This window comes from Camelus bactrianus, chromosome 12 (assembly GCF_048773025.1).
Source record: "Camelus bactrianus isolate YW-2024 breed Bactrian camel chromosome 12, ASM4877302v1, whole genome shotgun sequence".
Taxonomy (NCBI): domain Eukaryota; kingdom Metazoa; phylum Chordata; class Mammalia; order Artiodactyla; family Camelidae; genus Camelus; species Camelus bactrianus.
Genome location: NC_133550.1, coordinates 24,079,778 through 24,106,419, shown reverse-complemented (window position 1 = coordinate 24,106,419; position 26,642 = coordinate 24,079,778). Strand labels below are relative to the sequence as shown.

The 26,642-nt window shown below is 33.6% G+C and overlaps 1 protein-coding gene across 2 annotated transcripts in view; it reads right to left on the bottom strand.

The window, feature by feature from the left end:
- Nucleotides 1-13,799: 13,799 nt before the first annotated feature.
- ABCD2 (ATP binding cassette subfamily D member 2) overlaps nucleotides 13,800-26,642 on the bottom strand; it is a 56,525-nt gene continuing 43,682 nt past the window's right edge. Inside the window, exons 9-10 of one of the 2 annotated variants that reach the window (XM_010970531.3) lie at nucleotides 22,718-22,843; nucleotides 13,800-17,377 (exon numbers count right to left, since the gene is read on the bottom strand). In XM_010970531.3, coding sequence (XP_010968833.2) covers nucleotides 17,158-17,377; nucleotides 22,718-22,843 — 346 coding nt within the window. In that variant the 3' untranslated portion in view covers nucleotides 13,800-17,157. The remainder of the gene's footprint in view (nucleotides 17,378-22,717; nucleotides 22,844-26,642) is intronic. The other variant, XM_074375026.1, reaches the window with a different exon arrangement.

Genomic DNA, 26,642 nt, shown 5'->3' with positions numbered 1-26,642 from the left:
TATCTACTGCATGGTTAACAGACATAAAGGTTTCAGAACCAGGACATATACCGTACCCTTTTTATTCACTACCCTTTCCTCGTTGCCTTCCCCTCAACCCCCTACAATCTCTATTTTCGCAGCTTGCACTGTGTGTTTACCTCCTGTGTAATTACCATCAGTAATTGGCAAGATGGGACCTGTGTGGTACAAATGCCACACCTTGGTTGTGTTGTGAGCAACCACTTGAAGTAGTGGCAGTGTAAACATTTGCACACTTCTTGCCACTATCTATGCCTTGCATGTAAGCATTTCATCACAAGGTAAGTCTATTAAAATCCAGTAGTTGAAATATCTATATGTCCCTCCATGGTTAATTTGTGACCCAAAAGCCACCTTCCCTATCCATTGAAGTGTTGACTGGACGAAACACTTGACTCTACACGCCTGGAGTGGGAGTTGGCTACAGCTCAGAATGATTCCTTCAAATTAAAAACACAACACAAAAAATCAATTGTTCTTCCCGATTAAGAGAAGGAGAAAACAAAAGGCTTTGTTTAGCTATAAACCATTTAAAAGCAGGGTTGGGTACCTGCTTCCCCACCAAAGCTAAAGTAAAGCTGCTAGTGACATGACTTCAGGGATGAGAAGATTCCAGGAAAGGAACACTCTGGTACTTTCTTGAGCCAGATATTAGCGTGAAAGATAAAAAATAACAGAGGCTCCCAGTAAACAACAAGATATGCAGAAAATCCTCTATTATGGGTTTCTTTGGCCCATTCTCTGTCTTCACTGCCAGACCCAAGCCTCTAGTAAGTGTTACTCTTCCCTGTCCATGTACTCTGTTCAAGATTCTGTGGGTCTTCTCAGATGCAAGACAATTTTTCATCCCCATTCTTCCCAAAGAAAGTATGAGGTTCTTTAACACGTAATAATGAATCCCTCGTTTTGAAGGGTTGGAAAACTCTAATCTCCAAATCGCTAATGTTACCCCCTACCCCACTCCACCGCCACATATGGGGCCCAAGATGTACAAAAGGACAAAATTATACCATTAGATAGGACTGGATAAACAAACAAGTCAGACTCCCTGACTTAAAAGTGAAGAAACTGAGGATGAGAAAGAGAATTCATTTGCTCAAATTCCGACTAGTTACTGGCTACCTAGAACAGGAGTCAGATCTCATGAGGTCCTATTTTCTTATACCTAATTATTTATCTTAATAAATTAACTTTCTTTACGAAACTTCATGACACCTTTGAGATCACTGGAGACTCCTGGGTTATCACAAAACTAGGATGGGATCACTGTCAAAAATAAGCATAGGATTTAATTCAAATATTTAAAAATTCAATTTTGTGCTGTGCTTATTCACAAGCTTTACTGATGCCAGATTTTTTTTCTTTCAGTGTCTGAGTTTTGTTGGCACAAACAATTACTCCCCTGGGTAATTTGTTTTTTTCCATAATTTTGCAATGCAATTTCACCTTGATTTGTTGCTGTCACTCTCTATCTGGTATTTTCCCCCCATTTTCCCAATGTAGTTTATTTTTTTTTCTCTCTGTATTTTTATTGAAGTATAGTCAGTTTACAATGTTGTGTCAATTTCTGTTATACAGCACAATGCTTCAGTCATACATGAAACATACATATATTCATTTTCATATTATTTTTCACCAGAAGTTACTACAAGATATTGAATATAGTTCCCTGTGCTATACAGCAGGAACATGTTTATCTATTCTATATACATCAGTCATTATCTGCAAATCTCTAACTCCCAGTTTATCTTCTCCCACTCTCCTCCCCTCCAGTAACCACAAGTTTGTTCTCTATGTCTGAGAGTCTGTTTCTGTTTTGCAGGTAAGTTTGTTTATTTATTTATTTTTTTAGATTCCACATATAAGTGATATCACATGGTATTTTTCTTTCTCTTTCTGGCTTATTTCACTTAGAATGACAATCTCCAGGTCCATTCATGTTGCTGCAGATGGTGTTATTTTATTATTTTTTATGGCCGAGTAGTATTCCATTGTATAAATATACCACAGCTTCTTTATCCAGTCATCTGTCAAGGGACATTTAGCTTGTTTCCATGTCTTGGCTATTATAAATTGTGCTGCTGTGAATACTGGGGTGTATGTATCTTTTTGAATTAAGGTTCCCTCTGGATATATGTCCAGGGATGGGATTGCTGGATCATATAGTAACTATCTTGTATTGTCTAACCATTGTACACTGTTTTCAAACAAGATGGTACAGCTTCTCAAGAGGAGCTGCCGAGAAATTTGATGAATACCTGCTTATTTAAGATAATTGCCTCTTAACTCTGTTTTTGAAGGGGTTATGGTATTTATGCTTAACTAGACTTTCCTAAAAGATAGTTAAAAAAAAAAAAAGAAGCAGTTTATTTTGTGGACTTTAAGCATAGCAGGAAGATCAACATGAAGCAGCTTTGAAACAGCTGAATGCTGCCAATTGTATTTTTAAACAATACCTAGTTTATGCAAAAGATTTTTTTGGCTGGGGGTGGTTTCCTGGGGTTTTCTGTTTAAAAAAAATTGTTTGTAATTGAAGTATAGTCAGTCTTACAATGTCATGTCAGTTTCTGGTGTACAGCATAATGTTTCAGCCATACATATACATACATATATTCATTTTCATATTCTTTTTCACCATAAGTTACTAGAAGATATTGAATATAGTTCCCTGTGCTATACAGTATGAACTTATTGTTTATCTATTATATATATATTAGTATCTGCAAATCTCGATCTCCCAATTTATCCCTTCCCACCCCCTTCCCCACCGGTAACCATAAGTTTGTTTTCTATGTCTGTGAGTCTATTTCTGTTTTGTAAATAAGTCAATTTGTGTCTTTTTTTTAGATTCCACACATAAGTGATATCATGTTATTTTTCTTTCTCTTTCTGGCTTATTTCACTTAGAAAATTTAAAATCTTATAAAAGAAGAAGCATACAGATAGCATCAAGAGACAGAGTAATTGATAGACATTGAAAAACCAATAAATAATCTATTCAGGGCATAGTCAATGGAAAGAGCCCTGAGAATTTTTTTCTCACACTTAGTCACATTTTTAAAGAAAAGAAAATCAGCCTATTCAAAAATCTAATTCAAATATTCATGTAGACAATATACTATAATGAGACATACCTTACAGGAAATTTTGTTCATTCAAGCGTTTTTTAAAAAAATTACTCTAGAAAGCAATAATCTCTAGATTTTGACAACAATATTTAGAATTTGACAGGCACTCCCTGGCACGTGTCTTGTTCCATTGCCTGAGAGATATCCTTAAAACTACCCACAGTATCTAGATATTGCCTGGAACCAGTGTAGTGTTTCACTTAACACAGCCCATTCCTAGCCTTTGACTATAGCTAGAGTATTACATGTTATGAAACTAGATAAAGAGGGAGAAAAAAAAAGAAACAGTAGGCATATGAGAAAGATGAAGGCCACAATCTCTTAACCCAAGGACATGAAGAATTCAAGAATTCCTGCTTGTGAACCCTGTGTTTTGCAGAACTGGGGCTTACAAACTACTTCTTTAGCCCAAAAGGTCATGTTATTACTAGGTTGTTGGTTTTTTGGGGTTTTTTTTTCCCTCCATCCGTTAAGCTAATGTATTATGGTTGGAGCTATGAGCCTGGGCGTCTTTCATGAACTCCACCCCTCTCTTCCTGTTCCACAAGAACCATAAGTAGGTGGGTAGGTGTGTGTTAGGGTGGTGGCCTTGTCACATCCATCTATCATACCCCTGCTTATCCAGTTGTCGAGCCAACAGGAAGTTGCAACCCTGTAAGGAATAAAGGAAAACTTCCTTCCATCATTTCAGTGTTTCAGCTTCAACTGGCTATTTAAAAGTATGGACTTTGGAATCAAATTCCAACTCTGTAGTTTCTTTTTTTTTTTTTTAATTGAAGTATAGTTGATTTAAACTGTTTTGTTAATTTCTGGTGTACAGCACAGTAATTTATTTATACAGACACACATTCATATATATATATATATATATATATATATATATCCTCTTTCATATTCCTTTTTATTATAGGCCATTAAAAGATACTGAATATAGTTCCCTGTGCTATACAGTAAGACCTTATTGTTTATCTATTTTATATATAGTAGTCAGTATCTACAAATCCTGAACAATTTCCTACAGTTAGAAAATTAGTTTCCAATTGTATGATTTGAGCATGTTATTTCATCCTCTAAGCCTCAGTTTCTTTGCCTGTAAAACAGTGATTGTACCCACTTCATAGAGCTTTTGTGAACATTAAGTGAGAAAGTACATGAAAAGTTCTTAGTACAATATCTACTTGGAAAATATTGACTACTTATCTCCCTCTCATCTACCTATTTCACACTGCCTAACCCTGATTTCTCATTTAACTTTTCTCTCACTCTCTAGTTTACTTACTTTCTGTCCTTCCTTGCCCCTTTCCCTCTCTAAATGGAATTCTTTCTCTGGATCACAATTGTGATTCCTTTTCTTCTTAATATTGCACCCCTTAAAAATTTTTGCCACTAGAGGGCTACATAATAAGATACAATTCCACTCACCCTGATCACATTGGGATCAGAGGATAAAAATCAAAAAATCAAAGATGACTCAAATAATTTCAGAATATTGAAGAGATATTAGAAAATATCTAACACAACACATAATATTAAAGATAAGGGAACTAGATATTTCAACAAATATGAACAGGTAATTGTTGTATTTTTCAAATTACTACCTCTACAAATATATATATTTATTATTTTTTTTTAATTTATTTTCTTCTTTTTTAAAAAAATTCATTTCTTTCTTTTTTGTTTGTTTTTTTGAAATGGCAGTGCTGGGGATTGAACCCAGGACCTTGTGCATGCTAAGCATGCACTCTACCACTGAGCTATACCCTCCCCCCTACAAATATATATATTTAAAAAATACATTTTATTTTCTTACTTTTAAACCATTTTCTGAAAAAAAAAAAAGACAAAAGACACATGGAGAGCAAACAAACCTCCTTTAGCAACAAAACAAGTTTGTAGGTTTTTTCTTTAATTCAAGTAATTTAAAGTTCAAAAAAAATCCATACATTCAATTAAAAATGTATAATCTCTAAATTTATTTATCTTGGATATATTTTAATTTTTACTTTGCTTAACATTCAACAAATTGAAATTAATGTGTACTTAGATATCCAAGTAACTTCAAACATAAAGCCATTTCTTAATTTTAAACATCCATTTATTCATAAATATACACAAAATATGCAAAGAAGTATTTACACTTGCCTAGAAACTAATTGAAGCTATAATGCCATAATTGAAAAATAACCTTAAGCAAATATCCTATACTATTCAAAGTATCAACTGAAAATTTAAACTCTAAAGTAAGAAAAAAAATCCATGTGAAATATCTAATCCAGAAGTTGTACTTTATATTTATTTATCTACTTTTCACACATATACTGAGTCCTTACTTCTGGGATGGTACTTTGTATTTATGTTTGTTATTTGTTCATTATTCTCTCATTTAAAAAGTGTTGCTGTAATACTTTTTAGAGCAATCTAGACCCTGCATATTTCTACCATAGAAATGCTGGTGGCAGTGAGAGTTCTGTCTGTACTTTAGAGCTGCACTGGAGAGGACTGAGTAGTTGGAAGCTCCAAGGTTAACATTTCAACAATATGGAAGTGTTCAAATATATTCTCATGTTTAAGTTATATTTTAAGAAAAGGCACATAAATTTGTCCATAAAATAATATGCACAATTGACATTTAACTGACATTTTTTAAAAGTTATAAAATGGTAATAAGTACATATCTGTCAATAATTGCTTTAAATGCAAATGAATTAAATTCTTCAATCAAAAGACATAGAAGGATGAATGAATAAAAAAATATGACCCATCTATATGCTGTCTATAGGACAATTGCTTCAGATACAAGGACATACACAGATTGAAAGTGAAGGGATGAAGAAAGGTGTTTCATGTAAATGGAAATCAAAAGAAGGTGGGGTTAGCTATACTTACATCAGACAAAATAGACTTTAAAACTAAGACTGTAACAAGAGAGAAAGAAATGATAAAGGGGTCTCAAGAAGAAGATACTAACTTTGTAAATATTTATGCACCCAATATAAAAGCACTTATATATATAAAGCAAATATTAACAGATGTAAAGGGAGAAATTGACAGCAATACAACAGTAGTAGGGGACTTTAACACCCTATTTATATCAATGCATTGATCATCCAAGCAGAAAACCAGTGAGGAAATCATGGCCTTAAATGACACTTTATACCAAAGGGCTGTGATAGATACATATAGAGCATTCTATACAAAATCAGCAGAATGCATTCCTGTCAACTGCACGTGGAACATTCTCCAGGATAAGTCATACCCTAGAGGCCACAATACAAGTCTCAATAAATTTGAGAAGACTGAAATCATATGAAGCATTTTTTTCTAATTATAATGGTGTGAAAGCAGAAATCAATTATAAGAAGAAAACTGGAAAAATTACAAATACGTGGAGATTAAATAATATGCTACTGAACAATCAGTGGTCAATGAAGAAGTCAAAGAAGAAATCAAAACATGCCTTGATACAACGAAAATGGACATAAATCCAAAATCTATGGGATGCAGAAAGAAGTTCTAAGATGGAAGTTCATACTGATACAGGCCTAGTTCAAGAAGCAAGAAAAATCTCAAACAATCTAAATTTACACATAAAGGAACTAGAAAAGGAAAAGTAATTGAAGCCCAAATTCAGTAGAAAGAAAGAAGTAATAAAGACCAGAGTAGAAATAAACAAACTACAGACTAAAAAGCAATAGGAAAAAAAGTCAATGAAAACAAAATTATCAAAACTTTAGCTAGACTCACTAAGTAAAAAGAGAGGGCTAAAAAAAATAAAATTAGAAATGAAAGAAGAGAAATTTTAGTCAACACCACAGAAATACAAAGTACATAAGAGACTACTATGAAAAACGATACACCAACAAATTGGATAACCTAGAAGAAATGGATGGATTTGTAAAAATACATAATCTCACAATACTGAATCAGGACAAAGTAAAGATCTGAATAGACCCATTACTTGTAAGGAGATTAAGGCAGTGATCAAAATCCTGCCAATAAACAAAAAAGTCCAGGACCAGATGGCTTGACTGGTGAATTCTACCAGTCAGATCAGATTTATTAGTTATCCTCAAACTCTTCTAGAAAATTGAAGAGGAAGGAACATTTCTAAACTCATTTTACAAGGTCAGCATTACCCTAATCTCAAAACCAGACAAGGAAACAACAATAAGAAAGAAAGAAAGAAAGAAAGAAAGAAAGAAAGAAAGAAAGAAAGAAAGAAAGAAAGAAAGAAAGAAAGAAAGAAAGAAAGAAAGAAAGAAAGAAAGAAAGAAAGAAAGAAAGAAAGAAAGAAAGAAAGAAAGAAAGAAAGAAAAGAAAAGAAAAAGATTACAGGCCAATATCACTGATGAACATAGAACAAAACTCCTCAGCAAACTATTACCAAACCAAGTCCAACAATGCATTAAAAGGATCATACACCATGATCAAGTGGAATTTATTCCAGAGATGTAAGGATGGTTCAACACCTGCAAATCAATGTGATACATATTAACAAACTGAAGAATGAAAATCATATGATTACCTCAATAGATGCAGAAAAATCTTTTGAGAAAATTCAGCGTCCATTTATGATAAAAATTCTCAACAAAGTGGGCATAGAAGGAACATATTTCTATATCATAAAGGTCACAATGACAAACCTACATCTATCGTCATACTCAACAGTGAAAAAATGGAAGCATTTCCTCTAAGATCAAGACAAGGATACCCATTCTTGCCACTTTTATTCTACATAGTATTAGCAGCCCTACTCACAGCAGTCAGACAAGAAAATAAATTAAAAAGCATCCAAATTAGAAATTAATAGAACTGTCAGTATTTGCAAATGACATGACTTTATACATAGAAAACCTGAAAGCCCTAAAAAAAAAACTAACAAAAAAATACGACTAATGAAAAAATTCTGTAAAATTTCAGGATGCAAAATCAATATACTGTTGCATTTCCATACACTAATAGCAAGTTATCAAAAAGAGAATTAAGGAAACAATCATTTAAAATGCATCAAAGAGGAAAAAAAAAACCCAATAATTTTAACCAAGGAGGTAAAAGACCTGTACACTAAAATCTGTAAGACATCTGATGAAAGAAATTGAAGGAGACACAAATAAATGGGAAGATATTCTGTGCTTATGGATTGGAAGGATTAATATTACTAAAATAACTCTACTTCTCAAAGCAGAATATTCACTAATGAGTTTTGAGAAAAGGAGGCAGAGGCAGGGTTGGGTTCATTCAGAGAGCAGAGAAAGTAGCTGCGGACAGTGGGAGAGTGAATGAACTAAAGAAATAGAACAGGATGGCAGAGTGGTCCTAAAAAGTCTTTTGAAGATGATCTTCATTAATTTATAGTGAACATTTGAGCTGGAAGAGGGACTTGCTCCAGCAACACTCAGCTAGCTGCTCTTGTCTGGGCATGAAGAGGACCGGCGATTAGGATCACACGTGACTGGCGTTTTGCCAGACAGGTGTGGTCAATGTAGTTCTCAGGTATGTGATAAAGTCCATTTATCTTGGTCACATGCCTGTCTCCCTTTCTCTTTCTTCAGCTAATAACTCATTTATTTATTCATTCAGTTTTTCTGTCGCTTATTCCACAAACATATTGAGTAACTACTATGCATCAGACACTGAGCTGGTTGGCTTCTAACAGCTCATACCCGAGGTCTCTCAACCCAGATGGACAGCTCCTCCCTCCTGCATTAGCCCTCTCCTCTCCAAGACTCAATCAAAAAACTATTTCTAGAGGTATGCTGATTCAACGTTATTTAAACAACTGATGCCAACAGATGCATAAATGGTAACAACTATAAACGTATGCCAAGCTCTCTCCTAAGCACTTTGTCAATACATTTAATCTTCTCAACATACTATGTGGTAAGTACTATTACCATCCCCATTTTAAAAAGGAAAAACCCAAGGAACAGAGAGATTAAGGAACATGCCCACTGGGGAGGTGACAGAGGAAGGACTCAATCAAACAGTCTTTCTTCCGAGCCTGTTTTCCTAACCACTGCTCCACGGAGCCTGCACCTGAGGCTTGTGGTGAGGCAAGGAGAGATGCTGCATTCCAACAGGCTCTGTTATGGGCTGGAATTGAAATCTGCTTTCTGCTTCGAATTGACCCTTTTGTTCTTACTTTCGGGAGTCCAGTGGTCATAAGAGTAAGGTTGTTCTGTTGGTATTGAATTTTAGGTAAACATTAAAGAAAGCAAAAGTCTATTCATGCCTCTAATTTGGGGGGGGAAAACCTCTTTATGGTCATTGGGAATGATAATAATGAGAGTATAGGATCTATGAATTCCTGGTCCTATTCTATCTGACCTTATGGGTGTGGGGACCCACCCAGAGAAGTAGAAAGAGGAAGGATACAGCCTTGTGGGATCTCACAGAGAAAGAAAATATGGAGCTAGGTGATCCAGTTAGACAGGTAATGTGATATCTAATTTCTGTTGAATCAGTGAATTCGAAGTGTTTGTGAAACTATTCCAATCAGCATTCTTTTGAGAAGATAAAGACCAGTGTATTATTTCTTAACTTATTCTAGAGAAAAGGAAAGAAGGTAGATGAAGCAAATAGTATGAAACTCCAAGACACTCAATTTTCCTTTCAGCAGAAAAGAATAAAACTAAACTTTATAGTTTTACCCAGTAGTGTGGGTTTAGTATATAAAAGAATTTGAAAGAGAGAGTGTACTTCTTTTTTTGTCTCTTCCTCAGTGATTTCATTCATTCTTATTAATTTGTTTTCATTCTTTCATATATTTTTTGTACATACATTTTGTACTATTTTTATTCATTTGTTCACTCATCCATTTATGCACCTGTTGAACAAATACCTTTTTAAGTGTCTTCCATCTCCCATGTACTGTTCTAGGTGCTATGAATATTGCAGTAAGTAAGGCAATCAAAATTCCTAGTCTACAGTGTTTGTAGTCTAAAAAGGTAAGGGTGGTAGATAGAGAGAAACAACTAACAAATAAGTCAATAAGGTAAATGGAGAAGTAAGTTACATAAGTAAAACTGACTGATGTGAAGAACTGGTGGGGGAGTTATTTTTGGATTATATAACAAGTGAATAAATAATTGAATGAATGGATGGATGGGGAATACAGGTACACAAATAAATAATAAAAGGTAGCATGTGATAACAGGATTTTAAATAAAGTGTTCTGTAAGCATAAACACAAAGAAAGTGATATATAACTGGAATGAATTTAAGCTAGACAGGGTTTTAATAGAGGGAAATGATGGAATAAAGACATTCCTGACTTGAGAAAAATGAGTAAGAGAGAAAGCAAAAGGAAACACTGGCCATGTCCAGCCAAGGGAATGAGGTGCAGAAGGCTGGAGGAGGGATAAAGGGGAGACAGCTTTTTGGAAGCAGAGGAAACAGATTGAGGCCTTAAACATTATGAAGTTGCTTTAATTTAAAAAAAATTCCTCAGGCAAAGGACTTGAATAGATGTTTCTCCAAAGGAGATAAGGAAATGACCAAGAAGCATGTGAAAAGATGCTCAGCATAACTCATCATGAGAGAAATGCAAATCAAAACCACAATGACACATCATTTCACATTTGTTAGAATAACTGTCATCCAAAGGACAGGAGATAAGTGTTGGTGAGGATGTGGAGAAAAGGGAGCCCCTGTGCACCGCTGGAGGGAATGTAAGTGGGTACAGCCACTGCAGAAGATAAAAAATGAAGTTCCTCAAAAAATTAAAAACAGATCTACCATATGAGCCAGCAATCTTACTCCTGGGTATATATTCAAAAGAACTGGAAGTAGCATCTTGAGATATTTGCATATCAATGTTCATAGCAGGACTATACACAATAGCCAAGAGGAGAAAGCAACGTGTTCTGTCAATGGGTGAATGGATAAACAAGATGTGGTATAAACATACAACGGAATATTACTCAGCCTTAAAAGGGAAGGAAATCCTGTCACATACCACAATAGGAATGAACTGCGAGGACATTGTGCTAAATGAAATAAGTCAGTTACAAAAAGACAAGTTCTTTATGATTCTACTTAGATGATGTGTCTAACATTGTCAAATTCATAGAAACCGAAAGTAGAGTGATGGTTACCAGGACTGACGGGAGGGGGAGGGGGAGGGGGCAGGAGTTATTGTTCAATGGGTGTAAAGTTTCAGATTTATAAGATGGAAAAATCCTAGCAATCTGTTTCACAACAATGTGAATGTACTTAACACGCTGAACTATACACTTGAATATGGTGACGATGGCAAACTTTGGTTCTATCACGATAACAAAATTTCTTCAGTCATTTAAGTTCTCAAAATTATTATGCTGCTTTTTGTATTAAACTTCTAAGGGGTGTGTGTGTGTGTGCATGTGTGTGTTTGTATGTGTTAGGTGGCAGGAAAATATATTTATCGGCTTGGATCTACATTAATCTCATTTATCTAAACCCCACCCATATGAATCTTGGAAACTCCTCCTGTATTTTTCTGGATCGAGTAACAAGCAAGCCTAAACAAGGAGACTTTGATCCTTTTTTCCTCGGTCTTCATCACTCTTGAATGATCAGTATCTGCCTGTTACAAAGGTCCCATTACATTAGGTTCCCACTAAGAGGTCGTCTGATTATAGGACCTCTTTTGCCCCATCCTGGTGTGAGTTCTGGGACATTTTTCTAGTGTAAATTTTTCTAGTTTTGTACATTTGCATAATGTCTAGGCCCAATACATTTTAATTATTAAGTTTAATATATTTAATACATAAAATTAAATGATATATTTGATACATAAGGTTGGCTCCTCTTTCATACGGATTAAACGAACTATAATTAAATAATATTGCCAAGTGAATATTATTCAGTGTTTAATATTCCATTGCTTCACTGCTGCATAATCTTCTTATAGCTATTAAATTACATAAAAATACATAAATACTTACCTTATGTTCTTCATTTGACACAAGAACTGAGATGGTACATATAATTTTAAATGTTTAACTTTGGAACCCTTGTGTATTTAGCTTTATAATTATTGGGGGTTTTTTGGTTGTTTGTGTTTTGTTTTGCCTTTTAGAGCTTTCCTGCTATAGTTGTCTGCATTTTGTGTTAACACAAGAGAGATGCTTTTCATCGTACAAAACTGGCTCACTTTACATGATCTGAACTTGAGAAGCTAATGTTTCTCAGGTTTCAGGACAACACGCTAAATGTACAGGAGCACCTACTGGTGGAGGGTGATACAGTCCTACAGACTGGTCTTACTGGACCTTGTAATTTACACCAAGCTGGAGGGCAAGAGGATTATGAAGCCCTTAAGTGTTTTGTATAATCACAGAAATCCTGCTGCTAGAAGGCTTATTGCTTAAATATTGCAAGAGAGTGGTCTTAGGCAAGAGATACAAAAGTTGAGAAGACACTACAAAATAGACCATTTATTTAGATGGGACCACAACATCAAACAGGCACACAATTGTTTAGTCCTGATGTACTAAACGGTTTCACGAGGGCTGAGACCAGGTTTCTCATCCACTTCTGAATTCCTGGGATGATAACTTGTATCTTGAATGTGTCAATAAATATCTACTGAATTAATAAATGTTAACCAGTTTGGACATTTCTTCCTCAAAATGTTTGAAAATGTGTCTTTTGTTATCCTTCTCCCATAACCCCACATCCATGATTTATAATAAAAACAATGAGAAACATAATTCGTGTCACAAATTTCCTTTTTAGATGAAAACCTGCATCTTTTTAGTTAACCAGAAACCCTGAGGCAGTTTAAAGGCTTTAGAGCCAAACTTTAGAGCCAAAAATAATAATAATAAAAAAATGACCTAAGCTAATTAAAAGGAAGGTGGTTGGGGAGTTGCATAGCCTTTGTAATCAAATATTGCTAGGTTCAAATTTCAGCTCTTAGCTTAGTAGCTATATTAGCTTGGATGAATTGCTTAACTTTCCTGTTGCCCCCTTTCCTTTTTTATTAGAGTTTTGTGATGATTTAATGTATATGCAATGCTTTGTGCCTACTTGGTAAATAATAAATAGTTGCTATTAAATTTTTCTCTGGATAAGGGTTCTCATTTTCCTAGTTTTCAATGGACTGTAAACTTCTTGGGATAGCTATAATATTTTATTTATCCCTAGAACCTGGCACAGCATCTGGCATAGGTCGGTACTTAATAAATAAGTGTTGAATTAATAAAGAAAATAAATATTTAAGCAACTATTTGGTGACTTGTGCGTAGCACTTCACACAATTGTATACCACACAACTTGTAACTAAAGTGTATACAGACACCCGACAGACTCACTTAAAAACATAGAAATAGGACATTTTCCATCACTGAAATAATCTGTAATTCCTTTGATTACTCAAGTTTTTTTTTCATGATGTTTTAGGGACTTACAAGTAATGAGCAATGTTGAGCTCCAGTAACTGCATATTGGATGCAGACTACAGCATCGTGTATTCACACCACAGCCACGTTCTATTTTAGCCAGATAGTGATTTTTTTTACCATTAGGGACATTTTTATCACTTGCTTTCATTAATACACCCCCTACTACTCACTCCCTGCTTATAAGTGTAGATAATTGGTTTTGAAATTTCACAACACAAACTGTAAAGCCATTTTGTGCTTGGTAATCAGGAAAGACACCAGCAACGAAGAAGGGATTTGCTTTTAATAAAAATATTTTATACATCCACCTGAAAGCTCTCATGTGGCAAACATTACAAGTACGACTCAAAAAAAATTTGACATACCCAAACATATATCATCAGACCTGTAAATCTCCTGGGTTATGTGAAAGAACTTTATACTTCTAAATGAGAATGATTTTCTCCCATAAAGTAGTTACATCAAAGACATCTCTTTTAATCAATGGTTTAATAATCTTTACCATTTTATGCATATCTCAGAAGTGTATAACATTCTCTGGATTTGAGTTCCAATGTGTAACAAGTTTTTCTAGGCTTATGGAATCCAAAAACTATTCCAAACAGATTTTAATAGGCTAAGCTTATTGCCAAATATGAAATTATAATTGGAACCAAAGTCTCAAATAAAAAAACAAGTAACATGTTCATTTATACCTATACTGGAAGAACAAAATTTGACAAAAACTTAGTTACTATCAAGGAAAAACCATTCCCATTGGAAACAAATGTATACTCAGGTTGAATCTCAAGATGTATGTTCTCCTTGAGATTACTAGAGAGAGATTTTTACACATTATCTTGTTTACACAAGAACACACACTATTTTAGATTCATGCTTGGCGTAACACTACATGCTGTAGAAATATAATGCAACATTTTCATAGAATGCAACTTATTTTCCAAGTTTAAAAGTTACTCCCCCCCAAAAAAGCACATTTAAAAATTAATCTCCACAAATTTACAGCTTCCTTTGACCAAAACAAAACAGAACAGGAGTCAAAATAATTGAGGCAAATAGATGACACTGTAAAACCTGTTTGAAAATTGAAATATCACTTCTTTTTCCTTCTCTCATTTATTCCTTGCTATATTCAAAGATGGCTATTTAGTTTTTCATCTTGTTCATATTTTTCACAAAATAAGACTGTAAGGATAGTAAAATGTGGTATACTCATTGGGCCATTTTGTAAACAGTTAAATGTACACAAATACAAATGAAAATCACAGATTATTTTTCATTCAAATTAGAGGATTTTGGTCCTGGAAAAAAATTCAGAAAATAAATAGGCACAAAAAAGCTCACACAAAACATGTTTCTCTTAGAACTTTACCATTTAAACTGCAGAGTATATAGTTTTTAATACAGAAGTTTAAACATTCTTGAATCCTGTACATTATAAATAATGTCATTTAACTTCAGCCAGTTTGTAGGATGTACTAAATAAGGGCTAATTACAAATCTAGCATTTGTTTTGGTATTCTTTTCTAAGTTTCAAAACACGATATACTGGGTCCTACATGCTTTACTTTTCAAATTATGAAAATTAAGTCATGAAAATTATGCACATTTCAAATGAGGACTTTACATTTTCTTCTTGTATCTTTAAAAGTTAAGACACTTGCCCCAGACTACAGCAGCATAAACTGGATAACTGCTGATACAGAACTTAGATTAATGAATAATTTGATCAAGTTTAAGTTTTTGTTTCATGCATTTCTTTAAAACCTTTGATACCTGCCTCACTTTTCTAATAGGAAGTAGCAATAACTGACAAATGACTAAGTGAATAGTTAGATACTAACAAAAACTTAGACAGATGTCCTGATTATGATTTTATATTATATTCCTTCATGAGGTGGTTACATTTATTGATAATTAAAAATTGATTTAAAGAAAGCACGGAAGAATTGAAAATGTGAAAATGCTATGATGTTTTATGACAGTCATCATGAATGACTTCCAGGTACTCCACCACCTGAAAAAGCCTGAGAATCACTGACTTAGCATCTATTGTGGCGGTGTCTAAACATGCAGATCAAATCCTGAACCACTAGTAACTGAGCGTTCCCAGCTTTCTCTGTCCCTTCAGCCTGGAGGCATAGGCAGGAGCAGTTTAAAATGGCCATCCTGGCTTTCATACTTCCAATTCAAGGGCAAGTGAAAACATAAAATGTATTGCATATGACTGTTCCATTCAGATTCTTTCTCATTATGTTCAATAAATATTAAATTTCCCTATAACACAATTCCCCTTCTGATTGCTGTCTGTAGGGGTCCAATTATATTGAGGATGAATGCACAGTTGCTGAAAGATCGCTAACTTCCCTGTCACATTTTAAACCAGAGACAAATGAACTTTCCACTTTGTACTTAATTTCCATATCTTATCAACAATAATCAAATAACAATAACACTAACATTACCAAATTAATTTTCTTTTCAACATTTCACCTAACTTTTATTCCTATTATAGCCCAGTTGAATTTCAGGGGTAATAGTGAAAACCGCACTGAACCAGGGAAACAGGGAAACTTCATTTCATCTCTGGATTTGTCCCGAAATTAACTGCATGATTAGGGCAAATCTGAGTGCCAAGTTCTCAAAAGCAAACTAGGAGAAATAATATCTGCCTCAAAAGATTGCACAAGGATTAAGATGCATATAAATGAGGATGGTCAATTATAAAGTGCTATTCCAAGGTATGTTGTGACTACTATGATTTTGAAAATGCCTCTATTCTGTTACAGCACTGCTATTTAAAAATGTGGTGGACTCCTCCTTTGAGCACAAAAACAAGCTAAGTACTTCTGGACAGAAGTTGCAATAGATAATGCTGCCAGGTAAGGTAACAGGTTGAGACAAACATTGTTTGGATACTTCTTTTTTGTACTGGCAATTCTCTTTTTAAGATGAATGAGTTTGTTAACAAATATGTCAGATTCTCATTAAAATGAATTTGTGATGTGCCCATCCTGAGATGCTCAAAATCTAAAATTAAAAAATGATATTTTATACAGGTACATTCATGTTTCTTTCTTTCAACCACTGTCATTAAAATCATTTTTTTCCATAGGGAAATTACTTCTCAAACTATTAGCTATTCTGTATACAGGATTAGTTGACCACTAGCAACATGAATTCTAGCTGTTTTATCTAATAATCATAAATGGACTAAAATGTTACTCAAACTTCTAGTTTTATACACCTGGTTTCAACCCAAAAGTTGCTCTTCAATTGTTCAATTCTCAGGATATCTCCCATGTTTGTTAAGAATTTCAGATGCGTTATATACACATAGCAAATGTGGTATTCACTGTGAATTCACCTAGAAAATCCTGTTTTACATGTGAATTAGGTTTTCACTAGGAGTTAGAACAAGCCTTGATCACTAATCTTACAGAATGCATTTGCTTATTTTCTTTTGAAAAGTCAGATCATCTACTTCCTTGATGCTAAAATCTTCTAAAACATTTCTTGCTGCCTTTTTTTCTCTGTGCTTAGCTTAACACAATGCATGCACTATAACAGTGTCTCTGAGCCTTTAACTAAAAACAAACATTTAAAACATATCAAAACAATTAGGATGTCTCATCTTCATTTTTCATTGTTTTCAGCACTGAGTCTTCTCCTAAAATTTTACATAGTTCATTGAGTCTTTGCTGCATTTTGGGAATTCCAGCCAACTGAGATTCTAGCTTTTGTTTTTCTTCACTCAGTGTTAAACGAATAGCAGTATCCAACTGTTCAAAGCGCCAACCTCCTTCACCATCAAACTGTAATAAATGAGTGTGGTATTTCCTGCATAATCAAAATGAAATAATACTATTAGTAATAATTGCAAAACACCATTTTAGTTATAGATTTATCATTCTAATTGATATTCAAAGGCAAATTTTAAGTAAGGTAACTATTTCACATTTGATTTTTAAGGATTCTTCAAGAGGTTAAATACTGTGATTCCTTTTACTCCAAAAGTCATTGATCTCTAGGTAAATTCTACTGTTTATATTAAATCTATTTCATATTCAAATGTATGTGAAGTGCAAAGGAAGACATGCTATTGCATCTGCTTAATTTATCTTCATAACCCAGTATAGCTTCTGAAAAAATATTAAAGCATACTTATAACGAGAATAAAGAAAGGAAGCTGAGGAAAGAAAGTAAAAATTTTAAAGGCTATTAAAAAAAAAAAGCTAAGCAAAAAAAAAAAAGGAAATACAACACCCATTCATTAGTATACTCTCCTTTGGGAATGAATTACTCAACATAAGTAAAAAGTGCTCAAAATTTAAGTTTTAAAATGTTTTTTAAAAATAAAATCTTTGATAAAAATCTTTTAAAGATATTTCCATGCTTTCATATAATTTCATCTCTTTTCTCCTGGCTCCAGTCCATAATTAGGAACTTCAGAGTGGTACAGAGATGATTTTACTGATGAGAAAGGAGGCAATCTATCTTCCCCTAAATGAAGGCTAAGGTCACCAATCTCTGGGAGTTGGGGGCTGGGGGGATGGTATGTGGAGACAGTAATATTGGTGGAGTTGGCCTTGCATGGCTGAGCCATGGCATTTTGTCACCTTGCTAAGTGGCACATATTTGCATGTGTCCTCAGTTTTTACGTCTTTCCCTTATTGGTTTTCTCATTTCTTATTTCCTTTTAGGCTCTTATCTGTCATTATTCACTAGGATCAGTGGGGGTATTTCAAGTAGTTTGATCTCCTTTTTAAAAATTGAGATATGATCCATATACCAGAAATTCATCCTTTTAAAGTATAAAATTCAGTGTTTTTTTTTAGCATATTCACATGCAATCATCAGTATCCAATTCCAGAATATTTTATTTACCCCCAAAAGAAATCTCATTTCATGAGCAATCCCTCCCAATTTCCCCTATGCTTAGCCCCACCAACCACCAACCTCCTTTCTGTCTCTATGGATTGTCCATTCTAGACATTTCATATACATGGAATCATATAAAATGAGGCTTTTTTGTGACTGACTTCTTCCAGTCACAAAATGATTTCAAGGTTCATCTAGTGGTAGTATTAGTGCTTCCTTCATTTTCATGGCTGAATAATATTCCATTGTATGGTACTGCACATTTTATCTGTTCATCAATTGATGGAGATTTAGGTTTCATCCCAATTTGATTGGATGGTCTTAACATGCTGTAAGATGGGGAAACTAAGCTAGGTTAAATTATGTCTAAAAGAGTAAAATCACTCTCAACCTGAAGGCTGAAGTTCCTGTGTTTGATAACTTCTGACAGAGATTAATGATCTTTTCCATATACTTTTGAGTAACTATCTTTAGGACTTAAAGTTATCCAAAAATTTGGCTTCCCAATAGGTGTGATGTTACAAAAATTAAATTGAAAACAGTGTATTTCTATGTCAAGGGAGTAAAGTTTTAAACGTGAAACTACTGCTATTAACATATGAGAGCTAAAACAAGGGTAGTAGAAAAGTAAATAAAGGGTGGTGATATAAGAAAGTGAAATAATGGTAAAAAAAAAAATCAACTTGTTTATGTCATTCTTAACTCCTCTTGGGCTTTTCCTAACTTTGAATCTACAATCAGGAGCAATTTTGAAGTGCGGTAGTTTAGATCTTGGGTGGCTTCCATCATCAATGTATACTGAAGGTTTGACTTACCACTCAGGTCCTACAACATTACTTGATTTCTACATGAGGGAAGAAACTCTATAGGTGTTTCATGACCTGATATTCAAAGGCGTGTTCTGTATTACGGGCTAAAACAATATTTCAAGGTTTATCTTAGTCAGAAGAATTTAAAAGAAACTATAATTATAACAGAGGCTAATTGGAAATAATCTGCATAATCCCTGCAGAAACAAAACAAAGCATAGAAAAGTGGCAATTATAGAGTTATAATTCTATTTAGAAACCAAATAATTTAATAAGCTTCTATAATTTTTGACCTCTTCAGATAATGGCATTGATTTTAATCTTTACAGTCAACAATTACTCATTTGTTGTTATGGGGGATAATAGAACATATCTTTTTCCTCTTCTGAAATCTTTTCAAGGAAAATAAGAATTTCATATAGGAATAAAGGATAATCAGAAATAATAGATTTCTACAACCTAAAATGGTTAAACTAATTCATAAAGTAGAACTAACATGATTTTTAGTTTTATGAAGAAATACACTATCGGTAGCTGCAATTAAAAACATGTTTTTCTTGTTAGCAGGTGTAAAGTTAGATTTTGTTACTTGCTTAATATTTTATTTGTCCACTACACACCTACTTGAATGGCCAAAATCCAGAACACTGACAACACCAAATGCTGGTGAGGGTGTGGACCCATGGGAACTTTCTTTAATTGCTAGTGGCAATGCAAAATGATAACATTACTAATTTGGAGGACAGTTTTGCATTTCTTACAAAACTAAACATGCTCTTACCAGTACAATCCAGTAATTGCACTCCTTGATCGCTAACCAAAGGACTTGAGAAAACTCATGTCCACACAAAAACCTGCATATGAATGTTTGTAACAGCTTTATTCATAATCGCCAAAATCTTGGAAGAAATCAAGATGTCCTTCAGTAGGGGAATGGATAAATAAACTGTGTACATCCAAACAATGGAGTATTATTCAGCACTAAAAAGAAATGAGCTATCAAGCCGTCACAAGACATGGATAAAACAAATGAAAATCACTAGGTTAAAGAAGCCAGTTTGAAAAGGCTACATATTGTAGGATTTCAGATATTTTCCATTTTGGAAAAGGCAAAACTGTGGAAACATTAAAGATGAGTTGTTTCCAGGGTTTGGGGAGGGAGGGGAAAATAATAGACAGAGCACAGAAGATTTTTAGAGCAGTGAAAATACTCTGTATATACTGTAATTGGGATATATGTAATTATAAATTTGTCCAAACCCATAGAATGCCCAACACTAAGTGGACCCTAATGTAAATCATGGACTTTGGTCATTAATGATGTGTTTATATAGGTTCATCAATTGAACAACTGTACCACTCTGTTGGGGAATGTTGATAATGGGGGAGGGTATGCATGTGTAGGGACAGGATAAGGCATATTTCGGTATCTTTCTCTCAATTTTGCTGTGAACCTAAAACTAAAAAAAAAAAGCCTTAAAAACATCAACAACAAAAACTTATTTGTTCCTTAAATTGAGGAAAAAAATGGCTGAATATGCTTTCAATGTCTCTTTAGGCTACTTAGATAGGAACTGAATAACAGGAAAGCATAATAAATCCATTGATAAAGGTCAGGAACACACCAGGACTAAGAGCTAACTCCATGTTACCCCAACGTGTGATCAATTGGGAACCATGTCTGGATTGACAAGTCCATGTCAGAAATGACTCAAGTTCTTCTGGCCTCATTCTGTGTCATCCCTTACTCAGAGAATTTACAGGCATATGTCATAATTATCTTAAACCAGTTCCTGTTGGTTTTCTTCAAGGAAAAGTCAAAGGGAACTACACTCACTGACATAGACTATAACTCATCAGGGACTGGATTCAAACTGCCTCTGGAGAGATTAGCAAATCAGGCTCCTGTCACTCCAGATGCTAATTAATTATTTAATGACAGAGAGATAAACTACAAAATTCCATACAAACGGTCCCTTCATGAAATGTTCTATTTTCAGATAAAGTCTCTGAGGAAAGAAAAATATGAATGTTTAAAATGAAATGTGAAACAGATTGTCATATTCTCAACAGAAATACAATTTAGAGTCAAAGAACTTTGAACAGTTAAAGCTGAATACTGAGTTTACTCACAATTTTAAAGTAAACATTCTCTAAAAGGTAAAAGGTCTGGAAAGGCTTAAAGGATTAACTCACATAAAGCTTGCTACTTAGCCTAGGTTTGAAGTCATGCATATAAAGACTGGCTTTGGCATACAGTGTGATCAGCCACCTGCCACAGAACATTCCAGTCAGAAAAAGAGGAGGAATCTGCCTGTCCCTCAGGAAGTAGAAAGCCAAAGCATACAGTGTCCACTGTAGTTACTAACGGGTCAGAATAGAAGATTTTGATTGATGACATAGAAATTCTAAAGTATACAGTAGAATAGAGTGTGAATGAAAAAGTGTTTTTATGGTTTATGCACGAGATACATTTTAAGTTCCTCATAATGTAGAGCAATATACTGTAGCATAGGGAGTATGACCATAGTAAGTTATTTTTCTCATGTTTCTAGCTCTCAGTTCCTTCACTGGTAAATGGGAATAATCAGACTGCCTATACTCTACAGGGCTGTTATTAGGCTTAAATAAAATGAGCCTGGAACAAAATGGGTCCTGAATCTGCATTAGCAACTATTATTATGATGACAAATCAATGGGAAAGCAGGGGAATGATAAAAATGCTGTCATTGTTTTTTAAAAGGGAAAATCCCATTAGGTTTTATGAAATATTATTTATAAAACATTTTTGTTCATTTTTCCCTAAAACAAAACCAAAATAAGCTTTTTCTCCCCCTGTGTTTTCTCCAACTTAGGGGTACAAGTTGTGGTATTTCTTTTTCCTGGATTGAAAAATTTAATTTAAAAGAAAGAACTAATGTAAAATTATATAAATATATTCTTTCCCAGTACATGTTATGGGATTATGACTATTTTCAGTTTAAAAAAAAAATCACAGGATTTTTCTACTTCTTTTCAGAATTTTTGGAATATGATGATAGTTTTCAAACAAGACATTAATGTTATAATGTTAGGTTTGGAATATCTTTTGTTTTTCTGTTATCTCTGTTTTGGCTCTCATATTTTAACAGCAGTATTTTCACATTTTAATTTTTCCCTTGACATAGAAATACATTATTTTTAATTTAATTTGTTTGTAAGTTTCCACCTACTGGGAGATCAAATTTTTGAAAAACTTATAACCCTAAAGATAGTTACTCAAAAGTGTAAGAAAAAGATTATTAATCTCTGTCATGAGTTATCAAACATAAGAACTTCAACCTTCACCTTGAGAGTGATTTTACTTTTAGACATAGTTTAACCTTAACAGAAATACAGGTGGAAAATAAGTGAAATGTCTCATGCTGTATAGTGAAAAGTTTAGCAAAGTTATTCTTTAAGAAATGTAAAGAAAAATTGTCTGTCACAAATTAGCATTGGAAACACTTACCAAAGAGAAGGCCTGTGTGTTATAGAAAGTAAGGAAATCCCAGCCCCTTTTGCAGCCTGAAATATCTTTCCTTCAACATCAATGCTGACAGCACTGGTGCATTCATCCAGCAATGCATATTTTGGTCTTAAAAAATAAGCACAAATAAACTAATGATTTTCATATTTGAATTACAAATCTTTACTTGGTTACATGAGTTGCAATGTTAAACAACTTCAAAGGAGCAAAAGAGTATGTGACATTATAAAGATGATATATATTAAAGCAGAAAAGCAGTCATTCTCCCCCTCTTTGGACTAGAATATCATATTCTTAGATTTTAAATAGGTTTTCTGATACCTTCTCACAATAAAATAAGCTTTATTGTTATGCAGATGAGTGAATCATGAGTTTGAAGAATTGGAAAGATGGGCAGGCCACTGAATGCATTTTCCTGCAGAAGACAGGTTCATTCTTAGTTACAAGGTTCTGAATAACTCCATGAAAAATGCATTACTGTACCTAATTATCAAACAGATCACAATTGTGTTAGCAAAGATTTATTGAGAAGATAATTTTATCAACAATGTGAGTACCTGATCACTATTGGAATTTCATTGATCCAAGACTCTGCAAAGTTAAGTATGCCTATAAACTGACAAATTAGAGTAGGTATTTAACCTGCTAATATTGAGACAAATTTCTTAGGGAAAGAACTCAAATATTTTTCTGATTGTACTTAATAGTTTTTTTTTTTTTTCCTAGATCAATTTTTACTTTGGGGATGAATGTCTACTACTGTCAGAGGCACTTATAACTTGCCGCCATTTGCTTCTGTTTACTCTTTCTTTCGTTTTCACTCCCCTGCTCTTTACCTTTGTTTTTTCTTTGCCTGTCTTCTTTCAAGCCTGTCTGGACTTTAGGCATATATTTGGTACTCAGTAACATGACTTAGCTTTGTGAATGCAGCCAAAGGTCAACTCATACACTACAATTTATTGTTTACTTCAGGGTTGAAAATCAGCACTAAGTGTTTATCAGGAAAATTTCCTCCATGAAGATATTTTGATTTTTTAAAATAGCAATGAAGAGCTAAAAATCAAAACCAGTAGTAATTTCAGCATAAATAATTATTTAGGACTGCAAACTGTTTGTTTTTCTATGATAGATTTGTTCATTAATAGGATCCTGTTACCTGTTGGAGGGAGTGTAGTAAAGGGTAACAGATACAGGAGTATAATTACTATATTATCTAAAGGCAACTTTAACACTCCATTCGTTTTAATAACTGCTCTCCATGCAAAGAACTAAAAGATCACCATACGTTCCCCACGACAGCAGTAGTTTTGCTGATTGTCTTTTGGTTACTGTTATGGTTTAAGTATTAAGCATTACTTCTTTCTCTCAGAGTTGATGACTATAAGTGGAAAAGAGGGAGAAGAAAAGGAAATCTAGAAGAGAGAGATTGGGTATAAAATTTTCTTTTTTTGTATAAACTTCTTTCTAGTACTTAAGTTACTTACTGTAATGTGTCTTACTTTTTAGAGAGCTTAGAGCTAAACAGAAGAGATGACATTTTAGAATTAGAAAAAAGCATATTTCATATACTCTGTTGTCATAGAAACCCCTAGTTTAGCCTATGTAAGATGTATTAAATATTTCTGTTTCCTTGGTGGGACTGGTGTGCATGCCTGTGTATGTGTGTGCACATACTTAAATATATTAAGCGTTAGCTTGTAATCTGGAACATATATACCCAAGTAAAACATTACATAATATTGTTTCTCAGATTTTCCTTTTTTTTTCTTTTGTTATGTCATCAGGAGAGTGAGCCTCAAGAAGGATGTAAACTATTCCATATAAAATGGGACTTTTCTGATCATTCTTTAAGCATTAAAATTAAGATCCTCTCAAAAGAGTTTACTATTGTGATACTTAATACTCCCTGACAAATCTCCATTTCAGTAAGCTCAAATCTTTCACATTACAACTCAAATCTTATTACTCCTTTGAGGATGAGGGGAGGTAGCTTCTTATTATTATATATTTCTTTCACTAGATTCAATATTTCTGTTTCATTTTACTTTTTCTCAATAGATTCTGCTCTTCACCTTGCTTATCTTCATTGATCTTCCTATGGATCACTAAATTCTTTCCACTGATATACTTAATAACTTGACCTTTACTCAGTCTTTACACATTATATCCAAAATATTTTAGATTCACAAGTATCAAGCATTTTTTTTAAGTTATAGGTATGTAAAATCTCTTTAGGCTATCATAAATGCCTCTTGCTTTTTCTTACAGTGTGTTTTTTTTTATCAACACACTGAAACAGTGAGAAATTTATGGTCACATTTTACATTGTGTCATATTATATTTCACCAATTATGCTGGTGATCACATTACTGAATATTTATGGACAAGCCTTAAACAAATTCAAGGTGATAGTGGGTAACAGCTGGTCATAAATGTCAAATTGTAAAGTCTGCTCTTGAACCATACCACACATCTGAGAAAGGGCATTCCACAATATGCTTAACTAAAAATTCTGAGTTAGCAAAGTTTGGTTTATACTTCTTTAGCTTCCCATATTCTTGAACTAACCATGTACATTATTACAAATATCATGTTATTACACAATAGTTTTTCTCATTAAAAAACATCAACTGAAACACAAAAATAATATATATTGTATGACTTAATTTATTTGAAGTTGTAGAACAGGAAGAACTAATTTATGAGGATAGAAATCAGAACAGAAATCACCGATGGGGAGATATGACTGAAAATGGGGGAACTTAAAGGGTGATAGAAGCATTCTTTATCTTAATTGGGGTGTTGTTTACATAATGTAAATAAATTTACCAAAAGTCATTGAATTGGCACCTAAATACATAAATACTAACAGACATAAAGGGAGTAATTGACAGGAATACAATAGTAGGAGACTCTAACACCCCACTAACATCATTGGACTGATCTTCCAGATAGAAAATCAATAAGGCAACAGAGATCATAAATGACATAATAGAACAGTTAGACTTAATTTATATTTTCATGAAATTACATCAAAAAATGAAGAATATACATTCTTTTCAAGTTCACACGGAACATTCTCTAGAATAGACCACAAACTAGGACACAAAACAAGTCTCATCAAATTTAAGAGGATAGAAATGGTCTCAAGTATGTTTTCTGACCACCACAGCATGAAACTAGAAATCAGCCACAGAAAGAGAAACAAGGAAAAGATAATTGCATGGAGACTAAAAAACACGCTACTAAAAAAACCCAATGAGTCAACAATGAAATCAAAGAAGGCATTAAAAAATATCTTGAGACAAATGACAGTGAAAACACAACCATACAAAATCTATGGGGTATGGCAAAAGCAGTCTTAAGAGGGAAGTTTGTAGCAATACAGGTCTTCCTCAAAAAACAAGGAAAATCTCAAATAAATAACCTAACCTACCACCTAAAAGAACTAGAAGAAGAAGAGCAAACAAAACCTAAGTTCAGTAGAAGGAAAGAAATAACAAAGAGCAAAGAGGAAATAAATAAAATAGAGATTGAAAAGAAAATAGAAAAAATCAACAAAACTAAGAGCTGGTTTTTTGAAAGAGTAAACAAAATCGACAAATCTCTGGCTTAGATTCACCAATAAGAAAAGAGAGAGCACCCAAATAAATAAAATAAGAAAAGAAAGAGGAGAAATTACAACTGATACAACAGAAATACAAAAAAACACAGATAATACTATGAACAATTATATGCCAACAAATTGGACAATCTAGAAGAAATGGATAAGTTTTTAGGGAATATAAAGTCCTTCAAAACTGAATCAAGAAGAAATAGAAAATTTGAACAGACTGATTACTTGAAGTGAAATAGAATCTGTAATAAAAAAAAAACAAAACAAACAACTCACTGCAAACAAAAGTCC